Source organism: Mus musculus, chromosome 5 (assembly GCF_000001635.26).
Source record: "Mus musculus strain C57BL/6J chromosome 5, GRCm38.p6 C57BL/6J".
NCBI lineage: Eukaryota > Metazoa > Chordata > Mammalia > Rodentia > Muridae > Mus > Mus musculus.
Window position 1 is genome coordinate 134,901,297 of NC_000071.6, and position 26,635 is coordinate 134,927,931.

The 26,635-nt window shown below is 49.2% G+C and overlaps 2 protein-coding genes across 3 annotated transcripts; both read right to left on the bottom strand.

Moving 5' to 3' along the window:
* Positions 1-296: 296 nt before the first annotated feature.
* Positions 297-5,437, bottom strand: Tmem270 (transmembrane protein 270). 2 transcript variants are annotated; one of them, NM_194065.3, is made up of 3 exons: positions 5,332-5,437; positions 1,281-1,718; positions 297-599 (listed from the first exon to the last, which is right to left on the bottom strand). In NM_194065.3, exons 1-3 carry the CDS (start codon positions 5,401-5,403, stop codon positions 315-317), a joined length of 795 nt encoding a protein of 264 aa, NP_919041.1. In that variant the 5' UTR covers positions 5,404-5,437; the 3' UTR covers positions 297-314. The 2 variants fall into 2 exon arrangements, with proteins under 2 accessions (NP_919041.1, NP_083957.1); NM_029681.3 differs by having other exon boundaries at positions 297-685.
* Positions 5,438-12,953: 7,516 nt separating this feature from the next.
* Cldn13 (claudin 13) lies at positions 12,954-14,234 on the bottom strand. Its single transcript, NM_020504.4, has 2 exons — positions 13,406-14,234; positions 12,954-13,194 (listed from the first exon to the last, which is right to left on the bottom strand). The coding sequence occupies exons 1-2, from the start codon at positions 14,031-14,033 to the stop codon at positions 13,187-13,189; spliced, it is 636 nt and encodes a 211-aa protein (NP_065250.1). The 5' UTR covers positions 14,034-14,234; the 3' UTR covers positions 12,954-13,186.
* Between the last annotated feature and the right edge of the window lie 12,401 nt (positions 14,235-26,635).

Consider the following 26,635-nt stretch of genomic DNA (forward strand, 5'->3'; position numbering starts at 1 on the left):
TTCATGACCTTGGGAATGTCCGATCTCAGAGGCCCAGTTTTCTAGTGTGGAAAATGAGAGTCAAGCCAGATGCTAGGGTTGCTAGGAGACGAACTAAACGATATGTAAAGTGTCAGAGGAGGTTGATGCCTGACACCTGAGAGGCACGTGAGGAATGTGATTTCCTTCCAGAAGTGCTGAGCCTGGGATTTCACCCCTGTGCGCTCACAAGCACAGGTACACAGATGCACATGTGCACACATGGCACAGAATAGACTTCCACAGAATAGCGAGGCAAAAAGATGGTGAGTCGGAGGGGCAGGTGGGGGACACATTTATTCTCCAGGGGTTTCAGGCTGGGGTGGGAGGGGTCCAGACTCAGTGGTGGAGGATTCTGGAATTAAGAACTGAGGCGGGGGCCCCGAGGTCTCCTGGGATTTGACTTCCTGGGCCTGGGCCAGTTGGGTTGTGTGTTCAAAGGCAGCTTGAAGCAGGTGGGAAGCAAGGCAGGTCGTCCAAGTGACAAGATAGGCCAGGTTCCAGGAAGTGAGTGTGGTCCTGTGTTCCACCCACAGGTAGAGGCGTCTCAGCAGGGCCGGGGCTTCCAGCAACACAGAATTCTGCAGGAGGGTCCGGCCAGGCAAGAGCATTGGTAAGGACTGGAAGGATGGCTCAAGTCGGCCAAGTTTGAGCCCCGGCCCCAGCCCTAGCATTGTGGAAGAAAAGAAACAAACCCTGATGCTGACACCCACTTGTGTGCAACATGCAAATTTTTTTAAGTAACATTCTATGAGCCTGGTGGTGGGAGCGCACCCCTTTGATCCTCAGCACTTGGGAGGCAGAGGCAAGCAGAGCTGTAAGAATTCAAAGCCAGCCTGGTCTACAGATGGAGTTCTGGGACAGCCAGGGCTTCTTAAAGAGACTTTCTGGAGAAAAAAGTTAAAAGCAATGTTGTACGGGGCTGTAGAGATGGGTTTGCGGCTAAGAGCAAATACTGCTCTCGCAGAGGACTCCAGTTTGATCTCTATTAACCACATTAGGTAATGTAGGTACAAGCTCACAACTGCCTGTCACTACAGCTACAGAGGATCTAATGCCCTCTTCTGGCTTCCTGCCATACACACACACACACATGCACACACACACACACACACACACACACACATTAATAATAATAATTTAAGAGAGACAGACAGACAGCATGTTAAGTGGCCCCCAGGACCTTCCCATGGCCAGTACTGACCAGCTGTGGCCACACCCAAAGTCCCCAAGCTCATCAGCCTGCATCCCTGTTAACCCACCTGACTGGGCAGCCAGCCCAGACTAAAGTGATGGGCTTTCTGCATCAGCTTCCAGGTTAGCAGCAGCAGCAGCAAAGCTACCAGCATCAGGCTGTGCAGGCAGGATAGAAACAGGTCCCTGAAGGTGGCTGGAGACAGACCGAGAGGTTCACAGACACAGAGATGCCCCAGGGCCAACCTCACAGTACGAGTGCAGCACAGCCCGACTCTGTATGCCAGCCTGGGTCCCCAGAGCAGCAGCCACATGGGGACCCACAGCAATGTTAGTCCAGCTCGAAGGGCCAAACTCAGAGCACAGGTTATGATGACTTCCGGAAGCTGGCGGGCCTGGTCACTGCCTGAACCCCGGGCTTCCTGGGCCAGCCCCAACACCCAGTGCTGAAAGATGGCCATCTTCAGGAGCAGAAAGCGGTACAAGTGAGTGCGGTTCTGGATCAGCTGTAGGAAGATGGGGACACCAGTGTCACCAACCTGGGTGAAACCCAACCAGTGCTTTAGAGATAGGGGTTGCTCGGTCATTGTGAGCTGTCTCAATTCACTTGTGATACACAGGAATAGTCTCTCATTCATTCATTCATTCATTCATTCATTCATTTGATTTTGGTTTCTTTCGAGACATGGTCTCTCAAGGTAATCCTGGCTATTTTGGAGATTGCTATGTGGATAAAGCTGGCCTTGAACTCACAGAGATCCTCCTGCCTTTACCTCTTGAGTGCTAAGATTAAAGGCATGTGCTACCATGCCCTGCCTATAATCTTTTTTCTCCCTCTGTGTAGCCCTGGCTGTCTTGGAACAAGACCAGGCTGACCTTGAACTCAGAGATCTACCTGCCTCTACCTCCAAAGATTTTTTTTAAGAGTGACTTTTTTTTTAATGTATGTAAGCATGCTGTTGCAGATCAGAACCCATTACAGATAGTTGTGAGCCACCTTGTGGTTGCTGGGAATTGAACTCAGGACCTCTGGAAGAAGAGTCAGTGCTCTTAACTGCTGAGCCATCTCTCCTGCCCCGTAAGAGTGACTTTTAAGCATGGGGATGGAGCTTGGCTGTGGTGTGCTTGTCTAACATGCATGAAACCCTGGGTTCAAGCCCCAGCTCTTCATAAAACCAAGAGAGGTGTTGCATGCCTGTAGTCTCAGCACTTTGCAGGTAGGAGCAGAGGGATCTAGTGTCCAAGCTCCTCTGGCTATATAGGAAGTTCAAAACTAACCTCATCTACATGAAACCAAACAAATGAACGAGCATAGAGTGCTCAGTGGCTCAAGTTCTCACCCCACGAGCGTGGTGACCTCAGTCTGACCCCAGAACCACGGAAAGGGAAGAGGAGAGAACCAATGTCCCCAAATCATCCTCTGACTTCCACATAAGTGCTGTGGCAAGCAAGCACCCACCAAACACATCACACACAATAATAATGATTAATAAAAATTAAAAACTCATAAGTAGAGATGATCTCCCCTCTAATTAACTCTGTGAAATTCGAATGCAGGGCTGGCTGACTTCTCCCAAATACCTGGGCTTGCCTAGAATCCTGGTTGCCCTTGGCATGAGGGAATCTGGGCATATAGGTATCATTAAGGACAGGGAGATGTAGAGACATGGGAGAGGGGTGGCGGATTTAATGTGAGACCTACTGTGACAGAGAGAAGGAGAGACAGATTTCCAGGTCTCTCATCTGAGTGGCAGATTGTTCAAGGTGTCTTCTATTCACCAGGAAGTGGGATAAGTTGCGGGGGAGATAAAGTTGTAATTGAGAATTCCTCAATGAAGAGTGTGCCTCTCTGGTAGAGCATAAGCCTCCAGCCCAGAGGTGACAGAGATGATCAACCTGGTACCCTATATCCATGGGAATCTCAGGGTCAATGTACATCTGAAGGACCAGGATAGGAAGCCAGGCCTGGTGCACATGACTGCTCTTGAACAGAGGTCAAGAGTTCAAGGCTAGCCTGGGCTATACAGTGAGTTTTGGAACTAGCCTGGGCTACGTGGTGAGTTTGAGGACCACATAGTAAGACAGCAGGGGAGGTGAGGAGGTATAGATGGAGAAGGAGGAAGAGGAGGAGAAGGAAGAGGAGCAGGAGGAAGAAGAGGAAAAGGAGGAAGAAGAAGAGGAGGAGGAAGAAGAAGAGGAGGAGGAAGAGGAGGAGGAGAGTACTTGCTGGTGAAGCATGAGGATCAGAGAGTTCTGGTCTCAGCACCCACATAATAAAACAGAGCAGGCATGACCCAGTGCATGTATGCCTCAGGACACACATGGCCCAGTGCATGTATGGCTCAGGACACACATGGCCCAGTGCATGTATGGCTCAGGACACACATGGCCCAGTGCATGTATGCCACAGGACACACAAGGCCCAGTGCATGTATGGCTCAGGACACACGTGGCCCAGTGCATGTATGCCTCAGGACACACATGGCCGAGTGCTGGTATACCTCAGGACACACATGGCCCAGTGCATGTATGGCTCAGGACACACATGGCCCAGTGCATGTATGCTCAGGACACACATGGCCCAGTGCATGTATGGCTCAGGACACACATGACCCAGTGCATGTATGCCTCAGGACACACATGGCCCAGTGCATGTATGGCTCAGGACACACATGGCCCAGCATGTATGCCTCAGGACACACATGGCACAGTGCATGTATGCCTCAGGACACACATGGCCCAGTGCATGTATGCCTCAGGACACACATGACCCAGTGTATGTATGGCTCAGGACACACATGGCCCAGTGCATGTATGGCTCAGGACACACATGACCCAGTGCATGTATGCCTCAGGACACACATGGCCCAGCATGTATGCCTCAGGACACACATTACCCAGTGCATGTATGGCTCAGGACACACATGGCCCAGTGCATGTATGCCTCAGGACACACGTGGCCCAGCATGTATGCCTCAGGACACACATGGTCCAGTGCACGTATGGCTCAGGACACACATGGCCCAGTGCATGTATGCCTCAGGACACACGTGGCCCAGTGCATGTATGCCTCAGGACACACAAGGCCCAGTGCATGTATGGCTCAGGACACACATGGCCCAGTGCATGTATGCCTCAGGACACACATGGCCCAGTGCATGTATGGCTCAGGACACACGTGGCCCAGTGCATGTATGGCTCAGGACACACATGGCCCAGCATGTATGACTCAGGACACACGTGGCCCAGTGCATGTATGACTCAGGACACACGTGGCCCAGTGCATGCATGCAACCTCAGTACTGAAGGTATTTTTGAAGACAGGAGGATATCTGTGGCTTGCAAAGCTGCTGGACAAAATAAAATGAATAAACAAATGTATCAACTCCAAGTTCCAAGAATCAAAGAAATAAGGGAGAGGGAGGGGGGAGGGAGGGAGAAGGGAAAGAGAGGGAAAGAGAGAGCACCCTCCTCTGGCTTCTATGTGCACACACAGGCATTTACACACATGTATATACATCATACCCACACCCACATACATGCACACTAAACAGAAAGGAGAGAAAGAAAGAGAGGAGGCCAGGGAGGGAGAAGGGCAGGGGTGAGGAAAGGAAAGGGAATGTAGGCCAATGAGATTGCTCAACAGGTAAAGGCACTGTCTGCCAAGCCTGCGGCCTGAGTTCAATCCCCAGGACCCACATGGTGGAAGGAGAGGACACACACACACACACTATTTATAGACATAAATATATAATCTTTTTAAGGGAAAGAAATGAAGGGCTAGGAATAATAATGTACATCTTTAGTCTCAGCACAGGGGAGGCAGAGGCAGGCAAATCTCTGAGTTCAAGGTTAGCCTGGTCTACATAGAAAGTACCAGGACACCAGGGCTACATAATAGACCCTTATCTTAAACACACACACACACACACACACACACACATACACACGGAAGAGAGAAGAGAAAGGAAGGGGGAGAGGAGGAGAAGGAAACAAGATTGCGGATAGACAGCTATGCCACAGCACTTGGGAGATGGGGCTCTCAGGACTTGACTGTTTATTCCTTGGTGGCTGGGAATGGCTGAATCTCTCCAGGTCCCCTCTCCATACCCTGCTTACCAGTGCAGAGAGCCTCCCAGCCCGCAGAAGAATTCTGAGAAGGCCAGATCTGACCCGGGGAGCGGCCTCCATGTCTGGCCTCCACCCATTCCTCCAGCCAGGAGAGGCAGGGTGACCTCACAGATGCCACAGGGTGGGGGTCCAGTTGCCATGGGGACCCAGTTGCCACATGACACACTACCCTTTGCCATAGCTCCCTTTACCTGCTCCTCTGAGGTCAAGTCTGGCTCCATGGTCATCACAGATGTCTAGCCTTAGGATCAATTGTCTACCTACTATCGGGAAAAAACTCAGAGCCCATTTCAGAATCGCCTAGTTTACCGCCAGATGTGGGGGTTGAGTGGTAGGGAGATAGGGATGTAGAGAAAGAAGAACAAAATGAAGGAGGGAGGAGATGGGCTCTCTATGGCCTTACTTTCCAAGTTGGACCGCAAGGGTAGCAGTGTTGCCATAGGAGAAGCCTCAGTTTAGCATCCTCAACTGAGACCCCTCTGTCCTCACCGCCCCCCCCCCAGGCCTCTTTCTCTGTCCCTTCCCTCTCCCCATCAGTTTCAGGCTGAAGAACCAGTGTGCAGTCTTGCAGTTTCCCCATTCAGAGGAGCAGGGATGACCAGCTGGGAGTACAAAGGAATCAGTGTACGCTGCCTTGCACCACGCCAGGGGGCGCCATTCTGCTTTCCTCCCTGGAGAAGCGTGCTCACATCCCCAGAACAAGACCTAAAAGAGCTCCGAGCAGGTGCAGTACCGCGATGCGGTCGCGTGAGGGCAGAAGACACCGCAGGGGCGAGCAGGGCGCTTGACAGGCAGGATAAAGTTTCTCATTTTGCAAGGCTGATTTCCTGGTAACAACCTCCTGGAAACACCTGAGAGAGCTCCCTGTGCATTTCCAGTCAATGCCTGGGTTACAAGAAGGGAACCACCCGGAGATAATGAGACTCACAGTCTTCCTTTTATTTAACCCTCTTGTTAATATGTGCAGAACTCGGGATTGAAAACGGGGCTTTGCAAGCCATGCAACCCCACCTGGCCTCCATTTCTCCGTGTCTCTAAGGCAAACTTCCGAGTCTTCTGCCCCGCGTCCTGCTATTTCCAGTTTTTTAACGTGACTTTTTTTTTTTTTAATTTCTGTGGCTTGGAAAAAGCTGGATTTAAAAAAAAAAGATTTATTTATTTATTATATGTAAGTTCACATGCCATTAATACTCGGGAGGCAGTGGCAGGTGGATCTCTGGGTTCAAAACCAGCCTGGTCTACATAGTGAGTTCCAAGACAGCCAGGGCTACACAGAGAAACCTTGCCTTGAAAAAATGAGAGGGAGGGAGGGAGGGAGAGAGAGAGAGGTTGAGAGAGAGAGAGAGAGACCGACCCTGTCTCAAAAAGAAAGAAAAGGAAAAGAAATCAAATACCTGGCCAGTTGGTAAAGCACTTGCTGTCAAGACTGTTGACCTGAGTTTGGCCCCAGACCAGAGATACACACAGTATAAGGAGAGAATCGATTCTGCTGGAATTTGGAGGTGGTAAAGTACGTGGCTAACAGGTGCAAGACTGAGTTCCACGTCCAACACAGAAAAGAAAAACAAGAAAAGAAAAGAAAGAGATCAGAGGTGGAGGTTAAAGAACTTAACACCAACCCTGATCAGTTTAGCCCCATCCCCAGAACACACATGGTGGAAAAGTAGAAACTATTGCCCCAAGTTGTCTTCTGGCCTCCACAGGCAAGACCCTTGTCATGTGTGCACTCACACCACAGGAAGAAAGAAGAAAAGAAAAGAAGGAAGGGAGAGAGGGAGGGAAAGAGGGAGGAAGAAAAAGAAAGAGAAGCTTAAAAATTTTTTTTAAAACAAAGGACCTGATGAAGCACAGAAGCAAAGAAAGTTAACAAAAGGAACCAAAAGAGCCATGAGGTTTGTGCAAACATAGTCCAGTCTCATTAGTAGTCAGGGGGAAATGTGAATCAAAGACACACCAAGATGCTATCTCCCCTTCCTTAGCAAAAAACAAAAGAATCAGGGCACATCGTGCACCAGTGACTTTACAGGGCAAATTGAAATTTATGCAGAGCCCAGAGCCTGATGCAGGATCTTAAAGATCCATACAGGAAATGATCATGCAAATGCTGCCCATGAACACATGGACAACTAAAACTAGAAATAGACCAAGAGCTGAATGGTTGGCTCAGTGGTAGAGCTCCTGCCTAGAATCCCCCAGGGAGGGGGCTGGAAGATTCAACCTTCCATACATTTGCTCTAATTTCTACTGATCCTACTTCACAACCCCCATTGGCAAAAGGACCCCTTACGGAAACGTCTGCTCGTGAGTAAAGATAAGTGCAGAGCTGCAGACGGGTCTTTCCATCAGTAAAGAGATGGATAAATAAAATTGGAAACTCCCTTTGAGGGATGACTTAAGGTTGGCTGGAATAAATGAAATCTGTTCGGGTTGACGTAGAAAAGTCTGGAAAACAAGATTAAGTGAAAAGAGAAAGCTCCAAGGAGCTACCTGTAGTGTGACAGCATTAATATATGTTTGCCAGGCTCAGGGGACTCAGGAACTCCCACCCAACCAGGGACACAATCCTGGTTTGCACTTGCACCCGGGAGTGGACCTTGTGCTCCAACACTCCCCACCCCAATCACACCCAGCTACAGCTTGACCCCTAGGAGTTCTGACACACCCAGGCTCACAGGAAATGCAGAGACAAGACAAAAACAGAACAACAACAACAACAAAAACAAAACAAACAAACAAAAAACATGGAGCAGAGACTGAAGAAAGGCCATCCAGAGACTGCCCCACCTAGGGATCCATCCTACCTACAGACACCAAACCCCAACTTCACTGCTGATGCCAAGAAGTGCTTGCTGACAGCAGCCTGGCATGGCCGTTCCCTGAGAGGCTCTGCCAGACCCTGGCCAGTACAGATGCAGATACTAACATCCAACCATCGGACTGAGCCCAGGGACCCTAGTGGAAAAGTTAGGGGAAGGACTAAAGGAGCTGAAGAGGATTGCAACCCCATAGGAAAAACAATATCAACTAACAGTCTCTGGACTCAGTGGTTAAGAGCACTGAATGCTCTTCCAGAGGTCCTGAGTCCAAATCTCAGCAACCATATAGTGGTTGACAACCATCTGTAATGAGATCTGGTGCTCTCTTCTGGTGTGTCTGAAGACAGCTACAGTGTACTCATATAATAAATAGACAGACAGACAGACAGATAGATCTTTTTGAAAGATTTTGAAGAGAGAGAGAGATTGAAATTTAGACCAGGGATGTAGCTCAGTTGGTAAAATGATGGCCCAGCCTGCACAAAGCCCTGGGTTTGGTCCTCTCAGCCCTGTATAAACCAGATGTAGTGGCCCGTGCTTGTAATTCCTACCCATGCTCCAGAGACGAGGCAGAGGCAGGAGGCAGAGGCGGGAGGCAGAGAGAGAGGCAGAGAGGGAGGCAGAGAGGCAGAGAGGGGCAGAGGCCAGGGAGTTCAAAGTCATCCTTGACTACACATTGAGTCTGAGGTCAGCGTGGGCAACCATTAGACCACCCGGAAGATGAGATGGAAGCTAAGTGGGGGGAAGAGACCCAGGCAGAGGGGAAACGATCAGGAAGCAAGAGAAGACAAACCAGAAGAAGGAAAATGGGACACAGGGCACAACAGTCTGCAATGGGATCCGATGCCCTCGTCTGGTCCGAAGAAATCGACAGTGTACTCACATACACTAAATAATAAACTAATTAATATTTTAAAAAATAAGAGTTGCCATGGTCATAGTGTCTTTTCACAGCAATGGAAATCCTAAGCCTGGATGTTTAAAACAAAAATCCCTGAATAAACTCAACTCTTTCCAAATGCTGTGACCCTTTAATGCAGTTCCTCGTGTTGTGATGACCCCCAACCGTAAAACTAATCTTGTTGCCACTTTAACACTGTAATTACAAAGTAATTATGAATCATAATTTAAATGTTCCTGGAGATAGAAATTTACCAAAGGGGTTGCGACCCACGGGTTGAGAAGCCTTGACTTAGCAGTTAAAGACACTTGCCTTACAACCTTAAGTTCAAAGTCTAGGAACCCCGCGGCAGAAGGAGAGAAATGACTCAGTTCCTGCCTCCAGGTTCCTGTCCTGTTTGAGTTCCTGCCCTGACTGTCTTTGACTATGCTGTGGAAGTATACGCTAAATAAGTCCTTTCCTTTCCCAGTTCTTTTTGGTCATGGTGTTTTGTCACAACAATAGAAGATTAAGACACACAACCACACATATCTAGACACACACAAATACACACCACACACACACACACACACACACACACCACACACACACCACACACACACACACACACACCACACACACACACACACACACACACACACACACACCCCACACACACATATATACACACACCACACACACACACACATATACACACACACACACCACACACACACACACACACACACACACCACACACACACACACACACACACACACACACACCACACACACACACACACACACACACACACACACACCACACACACACACACACACACACATACACACACACACACACCACACACACACCACACACACACACACACACCACACACACACACACACACACACACACCACACACACACCACACACACACACACACACACACACACACACACACCAACCTAGCATCTCCATTCAGCCAAGCTGGAGTGCCCTGTGGGATGGGATAGTGGGTACAATCTAACTACCAGGAGCAGGTGGTCAGCACCACAGCTTACTGACTGCAGGCAAGTAGCAGTGATGCCAGGCTGATCAGCTAGCAGTCTGTGCCCCATGAGGCCAAGTTCATACTCTGTCCTCCATAAGCCAATTAGGGAAACTAAACTAATTTAAAATGGGGATTTGTTAAATGCACCCACATTTGAAGAACAGACAGAGAGATCCAGTGAAACCCTTGGGTCCCGAAGTGATATTAACATTTAATAAAGGGCTAGGGATGAGTACAACCGAGTTGTGCCCATTAAAGTGCAATCCTGCCCATCACTGGCTCACCACCATCTCTAGAAGGCTGTAAATTTCCTTTCTGGAGGGGACGGTCAATCTGCCTTGCCCAGCTCTGGCTGGACCAGACTTTTCTCCTAGCACAAGACTCCTGGGAATATCCCAATCCCTTGGGGTTCTTTGCTTTAATATTCTGTTAGCTAAGGTGTCTCTTTATAATCTATTCATTTATGCCAGACCAGTGACAACCAGGGGATCCTTAGAGAGGTATCTGACTGGGCCAGGGTGGTGCTAGCCTGGCTCTGTCCTAATTGGCCCATCCCCAAACAGCCATCAGTACTGACCTTAGCATCCCAGGCATCTACTGTGTTCCTTTTAGGCTATTCCTGATCACTCCAAACAGAAAATAATGAAATGATTTGATCTGAGTCCAACTTGGTGAAACAAACAGTTGGGGGGGGAGGGGGGAGGGATGGAATGTTCATTGAATCACCAGTGACTCAGACAACCCATCACAGACTGAAGACAACCCAAGAGAACGCTATCCCGGGATTTTCTACACAACTTGAAAGCTCCCTACAAGAGTCTCCTCTCCCCTACCTCAGCAATAGTTGGCCACATCTAGAACCTGGGGAGGGGCCTCTGGAGTCTGGTAAGTTTCCTGAGTCTCCCAGAGAATGTTTCTGTTCTCAGGGAACAACTACAGAAGGGACTCTTAAAAGAGTGTGAGGTAGGGCTGGCGAGATGGCTCAGTGGTTAAGAGCGCCAACTGCTCTTCTGAAGGTCCTAAGAGCACCAACTGCTCTTCTGAAGGTCCTGAGTTCAAATCCCAGCAACCACACGGTGGTTCACAACCATCCGTAATGAAATGATGCCCGCTTCTGGAGTGTCTGAAGACAGCTACAGTGTACTTACATATAATAAATAAATAAATAAATAAATAAATAAATAAATAAATAAATAAATAAATAAATAAATAAATGAGAGAGAGAGAGAGTGTGTGTGTGTGTGTGTGTGAGGTAAACAAACTCAGAAGGTAGAGGCTAGCTCATACCTTGCTGTCTGTCCAGGGGAGCCATGGCTCAGAGTCCCTGAGAGTCAGGACAGGGAAACTGGATGTGGGTGGGGGGTGATGGGCAGACCAGCTCTGAGTTACAGGATTCTAAGAGCTGACGGTGCCCTTTAGAGGAATGCTGACAGAGCTTTCCCTGTGAGGTCAAAGCTAGTCAGAGACTCCACTAACACCAGTATCTGTGTAATGTGTGAGTTAGCAAGTGTGGTCACAGCAGGTGACACAGGGATCCAGTGGTACTGATCTTCTATATGACTGTCAGAGGGTAGGGCAGAGAGGGAAACTTCAGTCCCTGACCACATATTAGATCCTCCACCTCTTCTTCCTCCTCCTCCTCCTCTTCCTGCTCCTCCTCTTCCTCTCTCCTCCTGACCCTCTACTCTCCTCCTCTTCTCATCCACCCACTCCTCCTCCTTCTTTGCCGTGCTCCTCTTCCCTCTGTCCCCTCCTGTTCCCTACTCCTCCCTCCTCCTCTCCTCCTCCTCCTCTACCTCCTCCCTATCCTCCTGTCCTCCTCCCTTCTCCCCTCCTCCTCCTCCTCCTCCTCCTTTTCCTTCTCTAAGACAGAATTTCTCTTTGTGGCCCTGGATATCCTGGACTCACTCTATAGATCAAGCTGGCCTTGAACCCAGAGAGCTGCCTGCTTCTGTCTCCCTAGTGCTGGGATCAAAGGAATGGGCCACCACCTCCTCCACTATAAACCCTTCCTTAAAGTACCTTTTGTCAGCCGTTTGCTCAGAGCAACTAAGAAATAAATAAGAAATAAGAAAGACACCTGGGTTTACAGGAGTCACAAGCCATGGGAGGAACACACACCCCTATCCTTGCACACATACAACCCTCCTCCTTCTCCTCCACCCCCTCCTCCTCCTCACCATACAGCTCAGAACTTCTGAAGGAAGGGAGTAAGCATGGGACCTGAGTTCAGAGCCCAAGACTCATGTGAAAGGCCACATGTGGAGGCGCACACCTGCAGTCCTAGCACTGAGAGAGCACAGACAAGAGGATCGCTGGAGCTTGCAGGAGGCCAGCAAGTCTACAAGACTCCATGAATTCAAGCTCCAGTGGCTGAATCGATCTCAAAGATCAGGCAGAGAAAGGATTGAGGAAGACATCTCTCTCTGGCCTCCACACACGTGTTCTCCCCATCACACATGTGGACAAGCACACATACATGTAAGACACACACATGATATATGGGGCCAGGCTGGAGTCTCCTGAGGGCTGGCATCTGTGCTACCCTAGTGACTACCAGCCAGGAGCAGGTGGTTATCAGTATCAGTGATTAACTTCTGCAAGTCAGCGGCAGAGGTGCCGGGACAAAGGGCTATCAGTAATTTCAGAGTAGTGCCTGGTGACAAGACCTTCAGGAAAGTGTCACAGTGGGCCAGGATGACACCAGGCTGGCTCAGTCTCTTCTTGCCCATCTTCCAACAACCAACAAGCCCTAGCATGACTGTTCTGGGGTCTGTTGTTTCCCTTTTTCTTGATTTCCAGTCACCGCAAATTGAGACAACAACTACAGACAAAGAAACAGCTCTATCCAAGTCCAGTCTAGGGGAACAATGACTTTATTGGGGTCCCTTAGATAGGAGACTCGGGCAGCTTCAGCACCAAGAAGCCCACCTCAGCATGGTGCTGACACAGCTAGCCGCATCCAGAGTCCACTACACAGCTTGTGGGCAGCTCCGTAGACCTGTCTTTCCTCCCTCCAGTTCAATGATTCTAGAACCTGGAGAGAGGCCTCTTGAGGAAGTTTTCCCCTCCAGACGTGAGTGTGCTGGCCATCAAACATCTGTAGAATAGGATCAGAAGATGATCGGAGGTCAGTCTAAAAATAAGCAACTCAAAAGGTGAGAGATGCCGGGCAGTGGTGGTGCACACCCTTAATCCCAGCACTTGGGAGACAGAGGCAAGCGGATCTCAGAGATCCAGGACAGCCAGGTCTACACAGACAAACTCCGTCTGGGGTGGAAGGTGGGAGGGGCGGGAAGAGAGACACTTACCTAAGGTATCGTTGTTGGCTCCTGAAGGTCTAGCACTAGGGGTCTCAATGCAACGGGGAAAGTCTCTGCATACTGGGATGTTGACACAGAGCAGGATGCCTCCCAGCAACAGCAGCAGGGAGCTGGTCCAGGCCAGGGAGAGTGAAGAGCCCATCTGTACTTTCTTCGAGAAGCCAAGCAATGGGTTAAAGAAGCCATGGATGATGTTGTGTGTTACCCAGGACAGGGGTACCAGCATCAGAAGGCCAACACTAAGAAACATCCCACCGGCTACTTTCAAGAGGTTCTCTTCAATAGTAAAATTCATGAAACAATTGATGCGCCAATCCCCAAGCACACAGAGCAGCAATCCCAGCCAGGTTCCAATGGTACAGATGACCATAAAGACTCGAGACACTTTTATGTCCTGTGCTACCAGTATCCGGGTGTCATACAGTGTACACTGTATCCACCTGTTTTCCCGAACCTGGCATATGTGCCACAGACCCTCCCAAATGGTGGCATCTGGGTCTGTCTCATCATCTGGAAAGGTCACCCTCCAAACGGGCAGCACGCAGCTCACAATGGCACCCACCCAACCCAGTGAAGTCACAGAGAAGCTGATGGCCTCTTGTTTGCTGACGACCATGGCTCAGAGTCTGCTAATGGCAGGACCAGGACGAGTCAGGGGTCCAGCTGTAGAGATGCAGGATTCCAAGAGCCGAGGATGGAATTTTAAAGTATCGGGGGCCAGCACGTATGAGAGGCCACTGTCACCAATGATGATCTAGGTAGTCAAATGTCGAGCTCCAGCAAGTGTGAGCACAGCAGTTGACACAGGACCCTATCTGGTGAAACAGACTGAGCTTCTTGGAGGCTCTGGCAGAGGGTGGGGCAGAGGGGAGGAGCTTCAGTTCCTGGTCCTTCTCTGGACGAGATCTCTGGGTTTCTTTTCTTTTTGACTTTTACAATGAGTATGTGTGGCCCTGAGCATGCGTGTTAAATGTGTGTGCATGTTCATGTGTGCATGCATGTATGCGTGTGCGCCTGCGTGCTGGGGAATCACATTAGCCTGGAGTTGGCTAATGAGGCTAGACTAGCTGGCTAGTGAGCCTAGAAGTGCCTCGTGTCTCCACCTCACGGCCTTGGGTTTACCACCAAACATCACCACATCCAACATTGTTATGGGGGTTCTGGGAATTGAACTTGGGCCCTCCGATCTATACCCCCAACTCTGGAACCGTGGACTTCTAAACCCAGACCCAGCAAAGTCTCCTTAAAAGCTCAATTCAGAGTAAGTTTCCATCTGATATGAAGAAATCCCCCTTTGTCTCTGCATGGGTACCCACAGTCACACACAGACAGATGCCACATATGCTCACTCATAGACATTAAAAACATAACTACAACATAATTTAAAGGGGAAGACAGCGCCTTCCTGCCCTTGTTTATTGGCCTCAGTAGGGTATCAGGCAGCTGAAACAGCAGAGTCTGGGCCTGGCTTCCTTTCTCAACTCAATGCCAGGAATTTGCTGGGCCATGAGACTCCTCTCTGGCCAATGGAAAACACCTAAAGGTTCAGCACGGGGGTTTCCTGATAGGACAAGATCCTCTTTGCAGGGCTATGTGTTCTTCTTAACCATCCCTCACCTCTGAAGCAAAGGGGACTTCTCCCATTGTTTTGTTTTGTGTCTAGAGACTGAGTTTATCTATGTAGCCCTGAGTATTATGGAACTGACTTTGTAGACCAAGCTAGCCTCAGTCTTGGGGATCCTCCTGCCTCTGCCCTGAAAGATGGAGTCCAATTCGGGTGCCACCACTGACCAGCACTGGGAAGGATCCCAGACCTCTGAATGCAGAGACAAGCAAAAGTTTTGAATTCAATGACACCCTTGTTGTCTCCCCCCCCCATTAATTTATTTATTCACTTTACACCCTTGTCACAGCCCCTCCTCATATGGCTTCTTCCCGCAAGCCCCCTACCCAATCACCTTGAAAGGGGGAGGTCCCCCCTGGGTACCAACCCACCCTGCCTCCTCAAGTCATTGTAAGGCTAGGTACATCCTTTCCAACTGAGGCCAGACAAGGCAGCCCAGGTAGGGAAGCAGGATTCACAGGCAGGCACCAGAGTCAGGGTAAGCCCCAGTTTCAGTTGTTGGGGGACCCACATGAAGGCCAAGCTGCACATCTGCTCCATATGCACAGGGCTCCTAGATCCAGCCCATGTAGGATTTTTTGGTGGGTGGTCCAGTTTCTAGGAGACCCCAAGAGTCCAGGTTAGTTGACTCTTTTGGTCTTCCTGTGGAGTTCCTGTCCCCTTTGGTTCCCTCAGCCCTTCCATAAGACTCCCTGAGCTCCATCTAATGTTTAGCTGTGGTCTCTGGATCTGTTTTATTTAGTTGCTAGGTGGAGCCTCTCAGAGGACAATTATTCTAGGCTCTTGTCTGCAAGCATAACAAATATCAGTAATAGTGGCAGGGATTGGTGCTTGCCCATGGGATGGGTCTCTAGTTGAGCAATGAAACACCATGTCCAAAAGCAACTCATAGAAGAATGACTTTAACTGGGCTTACAGCTTCAGAGGTTCGTGACGGTTTCAGGGCAAAGGCACGGGAGCAGGAACAGCTGGGACCTCACGCCTTGATCAGCAAGTGAGAAGGAGACAAAGCATACTGCAAATGGTACCAGTCCAGTCAAAGCAGAAAGCCCACTGGAGAGACACGTCTTCTCCAACATGGCCACACCTCCTAATCCTTCCCAAACAGTTCCAGCAATCGGGAACTGAGTCTCAGTCTATAAGACCCGTTCTCATTCAAGCACACACACTGGAGGGCTACATAGCAAGTTCCAGGAGGGGCCAGGGTCACTGTGATATTATGAAGGCCAGTCTGAAAAAAAGAAAACCAGATGCCTGGGCACCTGAATAGAAACAAGTTCTCTGGATTCCATGTGAGTATGTGCACACACATGCTTGTACACCTGGACAACCATGTATACACAAACACACAAATACAGACACACACTGTCTTAACCACCATTGTATTGCTGTGAGGAAACACCATGACCAAGGCAACTCTTAGGAAAGAATGCATTGAATCTGGGCTGGCTTATAGCTTCAGAGGCTTAGTCCATTATCATCATGGTGGGAGCATAAAGTTAGAGCAGTAACTCAGAGCTACACGCTGATCCCCAAAGCCCATTCCCAGTGACACACTTCATCCCGGAAGGCCACACCTCCTAACCCTTCTGATCCTTTCAAAGAGTTCCACTCCCTGGTGACTAAGCATTCAAATGCATGGGGGTCCTTTCTATTCAAACCACCACATATACTTACACATACAATTAAAAAGAAAGAAGAAAGGATTGCTGCGTACAACAGGTTTGACAGGAATTTATTAAACAAACTAACCCAAGTCTCACGGCTCACACGGTGAAAGTCTGTTTTTTCATTCTTGCCACAGGGCAGTGGCATTGAGGAGAAGGAGGCCACCACGAGTCATCATTCTGCTTCACACATTCAGCATCTGCTCCACAAGGTGACCGCTAGATGGCGCCATCTCCAGAGAGCCTCAGATCTGTAGGTTCTGGTCCATGGGGATTGTAGTCTTGTTCTCTGTCCAAAAGCCGCCGTAGCCACGCCCACCTTCTGAGCATGCTCAGAGACCCGGATCCAGGCTGAGGGTCTCTGTTCTCTTGATGGTGCCTCTATGGCCTGTGGAGCCATAAGCCTTCTACTCTGTCTTTCAAACATTGCTCCTTTTACCTCCTGATGATCTGTTTTTCTCCAGGACTCAAAGTGCTGCACTTCCTGACCTACCCAGCAGTTATGGGGGTGGGGGGCTCCCCTCAAATCCTGAGCCCTTCCCTGCCTTTTCCATTCACTGGACACAGACCCACTGGCTCCTGACATTAAGGGCGCAATCACGCTCTGCCGCCCCCACCCCCTGCCCCGGTGTACTCCAGGCTGAACTCTATCCTAAGTTCAAGGCGCAGCTCCCCAGGAGACACACGGAGAGCTTAGGGATGTAATTCAATTGGTAGAGTTATTAACCTAACGTGAAGAGGTTGGGTCCCATCCCCAGCACTTCATAACTGAGACCCATAGCCCAAGGTGGGTCACATCTGTCATGCCAGCACTCAAGGTCAACCCCAAAGGAACTAGGTCAAGACCAGCTGAGATCCTGTCTTAAAAACTAAAACCGGGACTGGTGAGATGGCTCAGAGGTTAAGAGCGCCGACTTCTCTTCCAAAGGTCCTGAGTTCAAATCCCAGCAACTACATGGTGGCTCATAACCATCCGTAACAAAATCTGATGCTCTCTCCTGGAGTGTCTGAAGACAGCTACAGTGTGCTTACATATAACAAATAAATAAATATTAAAAAAAAAAAAAAAAACTAAAACCAAAACCAAAAGCCCTCAGAGTAAGCATGGCTGGTTGTCACCAGTCATTCCAGCCCCGGGATGACCAGAATCTACAGATCCTCTACCACAGTGACAGGCAGCCAGGAGAAGGTGGTTACCAACACCCAGGCTTATCTTCTCCAGACCAGCGGCAGGAGTGCCAGGGACACAGACTATCAGTCACTTGAGAGTTGAGCTCTGTGACATGAAGACCTTCGGGAGTGTTTCAGATCAGACCAGGCTGGCACCAGGCTGCCTCAGTCCCTGCTTGGCCATCCCCCAACTGCCAGCCACTCTGGCACTGATAACCCAATGTCAGCTCTGTTCCTTTTAATCTGATCCTAATCAGCCCAGATACAGATGGTTACTGTAGACCATGGAGTGACTCCATCCAAGTCCAGGTTAGGGGACCAGTGACTTCAGTTGGGCAGCATGTTCCCATGAATACTCAGAGCTGTATCCATGGGAATCGAACCACAACAGCTTGCAGATAGCTCCATAGAAGAGCTTTCTCTCTCCTTGTATCCCCATCAGCAGTTTACTGCTTTAGAGCCTGGGGGAAGGACTCTTCAGTCACAGGGAAACAGCTACGGCATGAAGTCACAAGGTGGTCTGAGCTGGCTACAGATAAACCAATCCAGAAAAGAGAGGGGCCCCACCCATACATTGTTGTCTCTGAGGCAGGGGGTGTCCGTGGGGCCCTCAGAGAGACTGGGCTGGTCCTTGCTGGTTGAGCAGTTGACCACAACAGAGCCCCCTCCCAGCAGAAGAAGGGCAGAGCTGAGCCAGCCCAGGTTTAGATCGAGGCACCCATCTCTAGTTTCCAGTCATGACCAGTTGAGGTCATTGTGTGTTGACGTTGTATGTTACCCAGAACACAGACACCAGCAGCAGCAGGCCAACCCCAGGAACAACCCACTGGCCACCATCATGATCTTTTCTTCGATTGTTCTATTCAGCACCCGTGTGATTCAGTCATCCCAGGCCCATTGTGTACAGCGGCAAACATCACGGGGTAAAGACACAGATGACCACGTGAGCTAGAGACACCTGCAGGTCCTGCGGCTGTACTGGACATGAGATGTCCATCAGACACTTCAGGATCCCAAGGTCTTGAGTCTCACACAGGTTCCACAGGCCCTCCCAAAAGCTCATGTCTTCAGAAAGACTCTTCACACACCAGATGGGCAAGCCACAGCTCACGTTTGGAGCCTAGCCAGCCCAGCATGGCCAGAGAGAAGCTGTTGGCATCTGATTCTGGGCAAGCCATAGCTCACTGTCTGCTGGATTCAGGACACAAGAGACAGTGAAGATCTGACTCTCAGCTGCAGGATTCTAAGGGCTGAAGGTGAACTTTGACCAGACCTGAGACCCAGCACCAGGAACAAGTGTCTCTACAGAGTCAGACATGCTGCCAGCAGGTATGACATCAGTAGCTGATATGGGGACCTGGTGAAGAAGATTAAGCAGGTTTGGCAGAGGAAGGAGTTTCGGAGCAAAGGCCTCCTATGGTCACATCTCTGTTGAAAGGAAAATAAATCGACTCAGGACCCCCCAAGACCAAGTTCTCAGCAACCAGGAGACTTATTCGCCCCAGAGGGACAGAGGGCAGGGAATAAGAGACAAAGACAGGACATAGAGGAAAAGGGAGAAGAGAAAGGGAACAAGGGAGATGGGGAAGGATATTTGTCCAGGGGGGACAAAGGACTGACGCTGGATAGAAAGGAGACAGATGTGGCCCATAGGCAGGTACAAAAGTACAAAGGGAAACTCCATGCTAGGATGAGGTGTTTAATTTTAATTGGGCATGTTAATTAGGGAAGCCAAGGGGGGCTTTTAATTGCTGGATTTCAGTATTTTGATAGCTGGACCTTGGTCGTCAGCCTCAGGAGGAGGAAGTGGCCCAAGAAGGGAATAAACCTTGGTGGCAGCTTTAGAAATGTGGTCCTTAGGTTTCTTAGCAAGGCAGAGGGAATGGGGGAGAAGGTCAAGGCCTAGCAGAGACATGCTCTCATGCTCAGGTTAGCCAGAGACGCTCCATCTGTACTTCCTTTTAACGTGTATGTGTGTATTATATGTGTGGTTTTATATTTATGTGTATGTTCATGCAGATGTCTGCACAAAAATGTGGACACCAGAAGACAAGCTCTGTTGTCATCTTCAGGAACTCTATCTACCGCCTTAGAGATACAGTCCCTCACTGGCCTGGAGTCACCGATAAGGCTAGAATCGTTGGCCAGGATCCCGCAGAGGCAGGTGACAGGTCTCATAGTTTCCCAAGGCCATCACAGGCACTGGCCTGTAAAGGGATCTAAGGAGACAATACAGAACGGAGATATTAGACAGCTGCACACCACACTGGGACATCTCAGGATCTGCCGCAGTGCTGTGTCTGATGTGATGTTCCATCTTGTCATCTTATCTGGATGTAGAATACCAAACTGAATTGACAGACATGCTCCTGCCCCAGTGCCATCACTGCCAGGATGGACTGCTGCATCCTCTAAGCCAAACAAGCCCTTTCTGGGCCCAGGCTGCCCAACGGCAGCCTTGAGTCCTGTAGGGTTACTGAGTTTGCAAGAGAGAGCGTTTTTTAGTCCAAAGATCACAGCGGCAGAGAGACCAGCACAAGACAGCCTGTGCTCAGTCCAGGGATAGACATAGGTAGAGAGTGGCCCACTGTGACTGTCTCGAGCAGGTCTGTCTGCATAGCCCTGACCTGCTGGGAAGTTCCTGGGGTCCTCACAATAGATTCTGCGCCCTTCCTCCTTTTTCTCCTCCCACTTGGTGAGGACTCTCATTGGCCACATTCTGCTCAGAAGGCTCCACCTGCCCAACCTAGTCACTCTGATGAGCTTAAGACTCAACCACTAGGATTAAGGGGATGGCTCAGTCAGAATAGCACTTTCCATATAGGCATAGGGATCGAAATTCAACTCCCAGAAAGAATAACAACAACAACAACAACAACAACAACAACAATAATAATAATAATAATAATAATAATAATAATAATAAAGAAGTCAGATATAGCTATCCATGCTTGTAATCCTAGCACTGGGGTAGTAGAAACAGGAGGATGCCAGCCAGACGACCTGAATTTGTGTGTTCCAGGCCAATGAAAATTGTTAGTAGTAGTAGTAGTAGTAGTAGTAGTAGTAGTAGTAGTAGTAATGTGGATGGTGCCCATTCTTGTCTGACTGACTTCTACCTTTCACACACATGTGTACTGATACACACACACACACACACATGCACATACATAAACAGGTACACACATACACACAAAAAAACACTCAACGATCAAAGAGATCCTTGGAGCTGGGCATGGTGATTGACACCTGCTCATTATTCTGGAGAGTCTGAAGCAGGGACATCTCGAGTTCCAGGCCAGCCTGCGGTCACATAGTATGACCTCGTTTCAGAGAGGCTAGGAAAAAAAACTGGTAAAGTTCGGTTCCACATTGCATAGTCAGCAACCATTCAACTTACTGTCTCAGAACAGAGGTCAGGAGAACAGCTCAGTAGCCTTGGGGTTGATTTACAGCCCAGAGATGTTGGAACGAATAGTCAGGGAGACCACCACTACCTGGGCCAGAGCCAGGAGGTCCTTCTCCATTCGTGTGACACTCCAAAGTCACTCTCAACACCTTCCCAAGTAAAGAAAGATCTCTTCTGCCTAGTTGCTTGCTCTTTAACTGGTCTCAACTCTGCCCAGCCTGGGAGATCCCTCACTGCCCACATGATAGACACTCCAAGGTCACCCCTGGTCCCATCCCCTTCCCTAACCAGTCTCCATCCCCATGCTGAATACTACATGATAATTCTCACTGGGTCAGGGTTTGATGGTAGCCCAAGACTGGACACAATTCATCTCCTCCATGAATTCAGCATCCTGCAGAGGTGGCATGGTCTGCTCCATCCTAAACCGGGTCCATCACTGGTACTGGATTCAAGGGGAATCCGAGACCACAACATGTAAAGGGACCATCCTCCTTCTCCACCCCTCACATAGGGACCGTCCATGAAGTACTGATGGTGAGCATGCTCAGGGACAGCCAGGTCACCTACAGTGCTATAGGTGTTAATTTTGTTAACTCGATAAAATTTAGAATCACCATGAACACAAACCTCTTGGGATGCCTGTGAGGGAGTTTCTATAGTAACTTAACTGAGGGGGAAGAGCCACCCTGATTGTGCTCAGCACCATCACATGGGACCGGTTCCCAGACTCAATACAAAGGAGAGTGTGAGCTGAGCCCCAGCATCTGTCTCTCTGCTTCCTGACAGTGGATGCCCTGTGAGCAGCTGCCTCACGCTCCCGTGCCGTGCCTTCCCCACAATCACAGACTGTGCCCTGGAACTGTGAGCTAAATAAACCCTTTCTTCCTTGAGTTGCTTTGTCAAATATTCTGAGACAACAGAGAGAAAACTACCAAAGACACCTAGGTTCGTGGGAGTCACCCAGATGTCCAGGGACAGTCCGTCCCACCCTCCCACAATCACTTCTCCCCTCTCCATACAAGTCACCGCTCACAACTTTCCCAGACAAGGACTAGTAGAGCTTTCCCGTTCAGCCAAACTTATCAGCCAGCAAGCAATTTTGCAAATGACATTTATTTAGAGGGGAAGCTGATGCATTGAAATTCATCAAGACTTTGGAATTCCCAGGATCATAGAGCATCCAAACTGCACCAAAGCAATCCAGAGTCCCATTGTGGGTTGAGGTTCCTGGTCCCACATGATCAGTAACTGGATAGATTTCTAGGACAACAGCTGTCTGTCACTTTCATCAACAATTGAAAGCCTTGGCAAGGTGTCAAAATAAGTCAAAAAAATAAAAAATTTTAAAAAGCCCTAGAATTCCCAACCTCCAGCCAGGCTCAGTCAATGATCCTGGGAAGACCATCCTGAAGGGTCACAGGATATGCTGAGGTCAACCTAGGAACAAACAGACCCCAAAAAGAAAGAAGGTGCCTGGCTTACAGATTGTTATAGACCAGTGGTTCTCTTGGGTCATGACCCCTCAGGCAAACTTCTATCTCCAAAAATATTTACATTATGGCTCATGAAATTAGCAAAATTATGATTATGAGATAGCAATAAAAATAACTGTATGGTTGGGACTCACCACAACATGAGGAGCTATCCTAGAGGGTCGAAACTTTAGGAAGGTTGAGGCCACTGCTACAGACGCTGTTGGAGCTGGCGGCATGATACCTGGCTGAGTGATGATAGTCAGTGAGGGGTGGGCAGTTGCAGAAGAGCAGGGGTCCTCCTAGAAGCAGCAATCCACGAAGAGTGCAGTACCAATCTTTCCCTTCTGCACAGAGGGTATCAGCTGGCTGGAGAGTTCTTGCATGATGTCATGCATTACCCAGGACACACTCACCATCACTAGCAGGCCAGCCAGCAGGCACGCTGCTCCTGCCCACATCCTGATCTTGACTTTGGTGCTCTCCTTCTCCACATACTTCAAACACTTGCTTCTGACCATGCACAGAAGCAAACCCAGTCTAGCGGCGATGACACACGTGACCATGAGGACCTGAGACTTCTACCAAGATTCAGGAAGGTCCTGCAAGGAGTCGTATGCCTTGCACTGAGTCTGGGGAATGTTGTGTGCCACACAGGTCTTCCACAGGCCCTTCCAGATAGTTGATGCTCTGATGATATAACTACCGGAAAACTCTATCACCTACCAGTTGGGTAAAAGACAGCTCAGTATGGTGCACACCCAGCCCTTCGTGACCAGAAAGACATCCACCGCCGCCTGCCGCCATTGGGAAACCATGGCACAGTTTGCGCTGAGCAACAGAAGTCCTTCTGAGCTGCTGCTGCCACCAGGAAGAGTCTCCAGAGACTGGAACAGACAGGGTAACAAACTTGCCCACAGAACTGCCTTCCTGCCAGGCAGATGGATCTCAGTGAGTTTGAAGCCAGCCTAATCTACAAAGTTTCTTGAAAACCAGGGATTTTAAGGAACTTCCTTCCTGACAGCAGGGTTTATATCAGCAGGGGGCAGGATGGAGGCAGGAGTTCATTTCTCTTGTAGGCCACCAGCATGCTAACCTTTCTATGATTATCTGAATCCAAGCCAACAAAGGTATCCCAAGGACCTTAGGCAAGAGTCACCATGCAGTATCAAGAAACCCCTCTGCGGCCAGCGACCTGGTACAGTGGGTAGAGTACATTCCTAACATGGATCAAAAGCTCTAGCCTTATCCCTGGCATTGCTTAGCCAGCTGTGGTGGCTAAACCCTGTCGTGCCAGAATTCAGAGGTGAAGTCCAGGGATCAGGAGTTCAAAATCATGCTCAGATACATAGAGTAAGGCCACGCTGGGCTAAGTAACACTGTCTCAGGAGAGAGAAGACAGAAAGATGGCGCTGTAGGAGAGGTTGGCAGATAGGCTGGTAGATTTCTTTCTCACAGTGAACCCAGACCAGGAATGGACACTCCAGACATCTCCAGATGCTCACACATGGGGTGAAAAGTTAGGATTAGAACAACTCAGCCAGGTTTAGGACTTAAGACAAGGGTCAGTGAGCTCTCATTCCCCATCATTTTAGGCTTCAGTAGAAAGAAACATGGAATTAAAGGTAATGGTGGCGCACGCCTTTAATCCAGTGCTCTGGAGGCAGAGGCAGGCAGATTTCTGAGTTCCAAGTCAGCCTGGTCTACAGAGTGGGTTCCAGGACAGCCAGGGCTACACAAAGAGACCCTGTTTAAAAAAAGAAAGAGAGAGAGAGAGAGGGAAACAAAGAAAATTTAATTGGTGGCTGAGATGCCTCATTGGTTAACAGCACTGGCTGCTCTTTCAGAGGACCTGGGTTCAAGTCCCAGCACCCACACAGCAGTTCACAACCATCCAGAACTCCAAATTCCACATAGACATTCATGCAGACAAAATGTCAATGCTGTTAAATAAAATTTACAATTTGTATTGTATGTACTGTGTGTGTGTGTGTGTGTGTGTGTGTGTGTGTGTGTGTGTGTACATGTATGTGTATGCTCCAAGGCAAATGCGTGGAGGTCGAGGACAACTTTCAGGAGTTAGTTCTTCCTTGTGCCACATAGGTTTTGGGACTTCAACTCAGGTCATCCAACATCGGGCAACCATCCTTACCCACTGAGTCATCTTGTTTCCTGCCCCCTCACACCGACACACACCTTTTCAAGACTGGGTTTCACGTGGCCTAGGCTAACTTGAAAGTCCTGTGTAGCCAGAGATAACCTTGACCTTCTGATCCTCCTGACCCCACCACAGAGTTCTGGGTGGGCACCATCACACAGGTGAGATTCTCGGGATGAACCTCAGGCTTTGATAGGCAAGTGCTCTCCCAACTGAGCCATCCCAGCGCCAGCCATGGACACTCAGATTACACATGAGCCTCCCTCCTTGTTTAGGGATCGTGGGTCTCCCCCATCTTCATAGACCATTGGCTGATACAGTCCACAAGGGTAGTGGGAGCAGAGAGCGAGCTGAGGGTTCGGAAGCCATGGGAGTGTGTAAGGTAAAGGACCACACCAGAACTGCTTGTCAGGAGGCAGAGCAACTTCACTTAGGATAATTGAAGGTTTATAAAGTTTTGGGGGACTGAGGGCAGGGTCATCCACGATGAGCAAAGTCAATGGCTCCGGGCTTAGGGTTCCTGACATACCTCATTAGCATGCGGGGGGGGGGGCGGCATTTCAGAAATTTCAGGTGCTGGCTAAACAGGTTTAGTGAGGAGAAAGGAAATTGATCCTATAAACTAATTGAGTCTACTTGACATTCCTCAGGTAGAGGCAAGTGTGAGAGCTTAGATTCCCGAACAAGGTCAGAGAAGGAGAAACTGTTAACCAAGGGAGTGCCCCATTGCTTGCCACACCCCAGAAGGCCATCAGAACAATGGTAGACTCCATCCTTAGCAGATTTCTCCCACAAGGGATCCAGCTGCAGACATTCTGCCTTCCATACCTGGACCGATGGAATTTCCCTCTGGTCACCTTTTGCAAGGGTCTGAGGCAGGTGGCCTTGGATTCTGAAGTCAACCAAAAAACAGATTGCCTCAAAGGGGATCAGGATAATTTTTCCCCCTGGAACCAAATATAAGTGACCATGGCACAGGAACACAGATTCTTATGAAGTGTTTGTCATAACAGAACAAAAAAAAATCGAAAATCAAAACAGCTTCCAAATACATTGGGGAGAGCTGTCAAGATGGCTCAGAGGTAAGGGCTCTTCCTGCCAGGACTGACAACCTGACTTCAATCAAACACACATGATGGAAAGAAAGACCAGAGTGGTCTCTACACACATGCATGACATGTGCATACACACACACTCAGAGAGAGAGAGAGAGGCATAAATGAAAAGATATGTAATTTTGTTTGTTTGTTTTTGAGACAGGGTTTCTCTGTATAGCCCTGGCTGTCCTGGAACTCACTCTGTAGACCAGGCTGGCCTCCAACTCAGAGATCCACCTGCCTCTGCCTCCTGAGTGATGGGAATAAAGGCATGCGCCACCACCACCTGACTTTGTAAATTTTTAAGGATTTTTAAATTTTATTTTATGTATGAGAATACACTGTAGCTATCTTCAGACACACCAGAAGAGGGTGTCAGATCCTATTACAGATGGCTGTGAGCCACCATGTGGGTGTTGGGAATTGAACTCAGGACCTCTGGAAGAACAGTCGGTGCTCTTATCCAATGAGCCATCTCTCCAGCCCCTGTAAATATTTATAATATTGTGGGTACACCACGTGGACAAGTTAAATCAAGTCTCAGCTCCAGGCCTCTGGGAACATTCTTGCTTTGGGTTGGTAGAAGGTAGGGGTGTGGTTATACATTCCTAGAGGTTT

Coding starts and splice junctions, on each gene's coding strand:
- Tmem270 (NM_194065.3), bottom strand. CDS start 5,403: ATGGAGGCCGCTCCCCGGGTCAGATCTGGCCTTCTCAGAATTCTTCTG. Junction 1,719..5,331: donor CTGGGAGGCTCTCTGCACTG/GTAAGCAGGGTA, acceptor ATCTTCCTACAG/CTGATCCAGAACCGCACTCA. Junction 600..1,280: donor TGGGCTGGCTGCCCAGTCAG/GTGGGTTAACAG, acceptor ACCCTCCTGCAG/AATTCTGTGTTGCTGGAAGC.
- Cldn13 (NM_020504.4), bottom strand. CDS start 14,033: ATGGTCGTCAGCAAACAAGAGGCCATCAGCTTCTCTGTGACTTCACTG.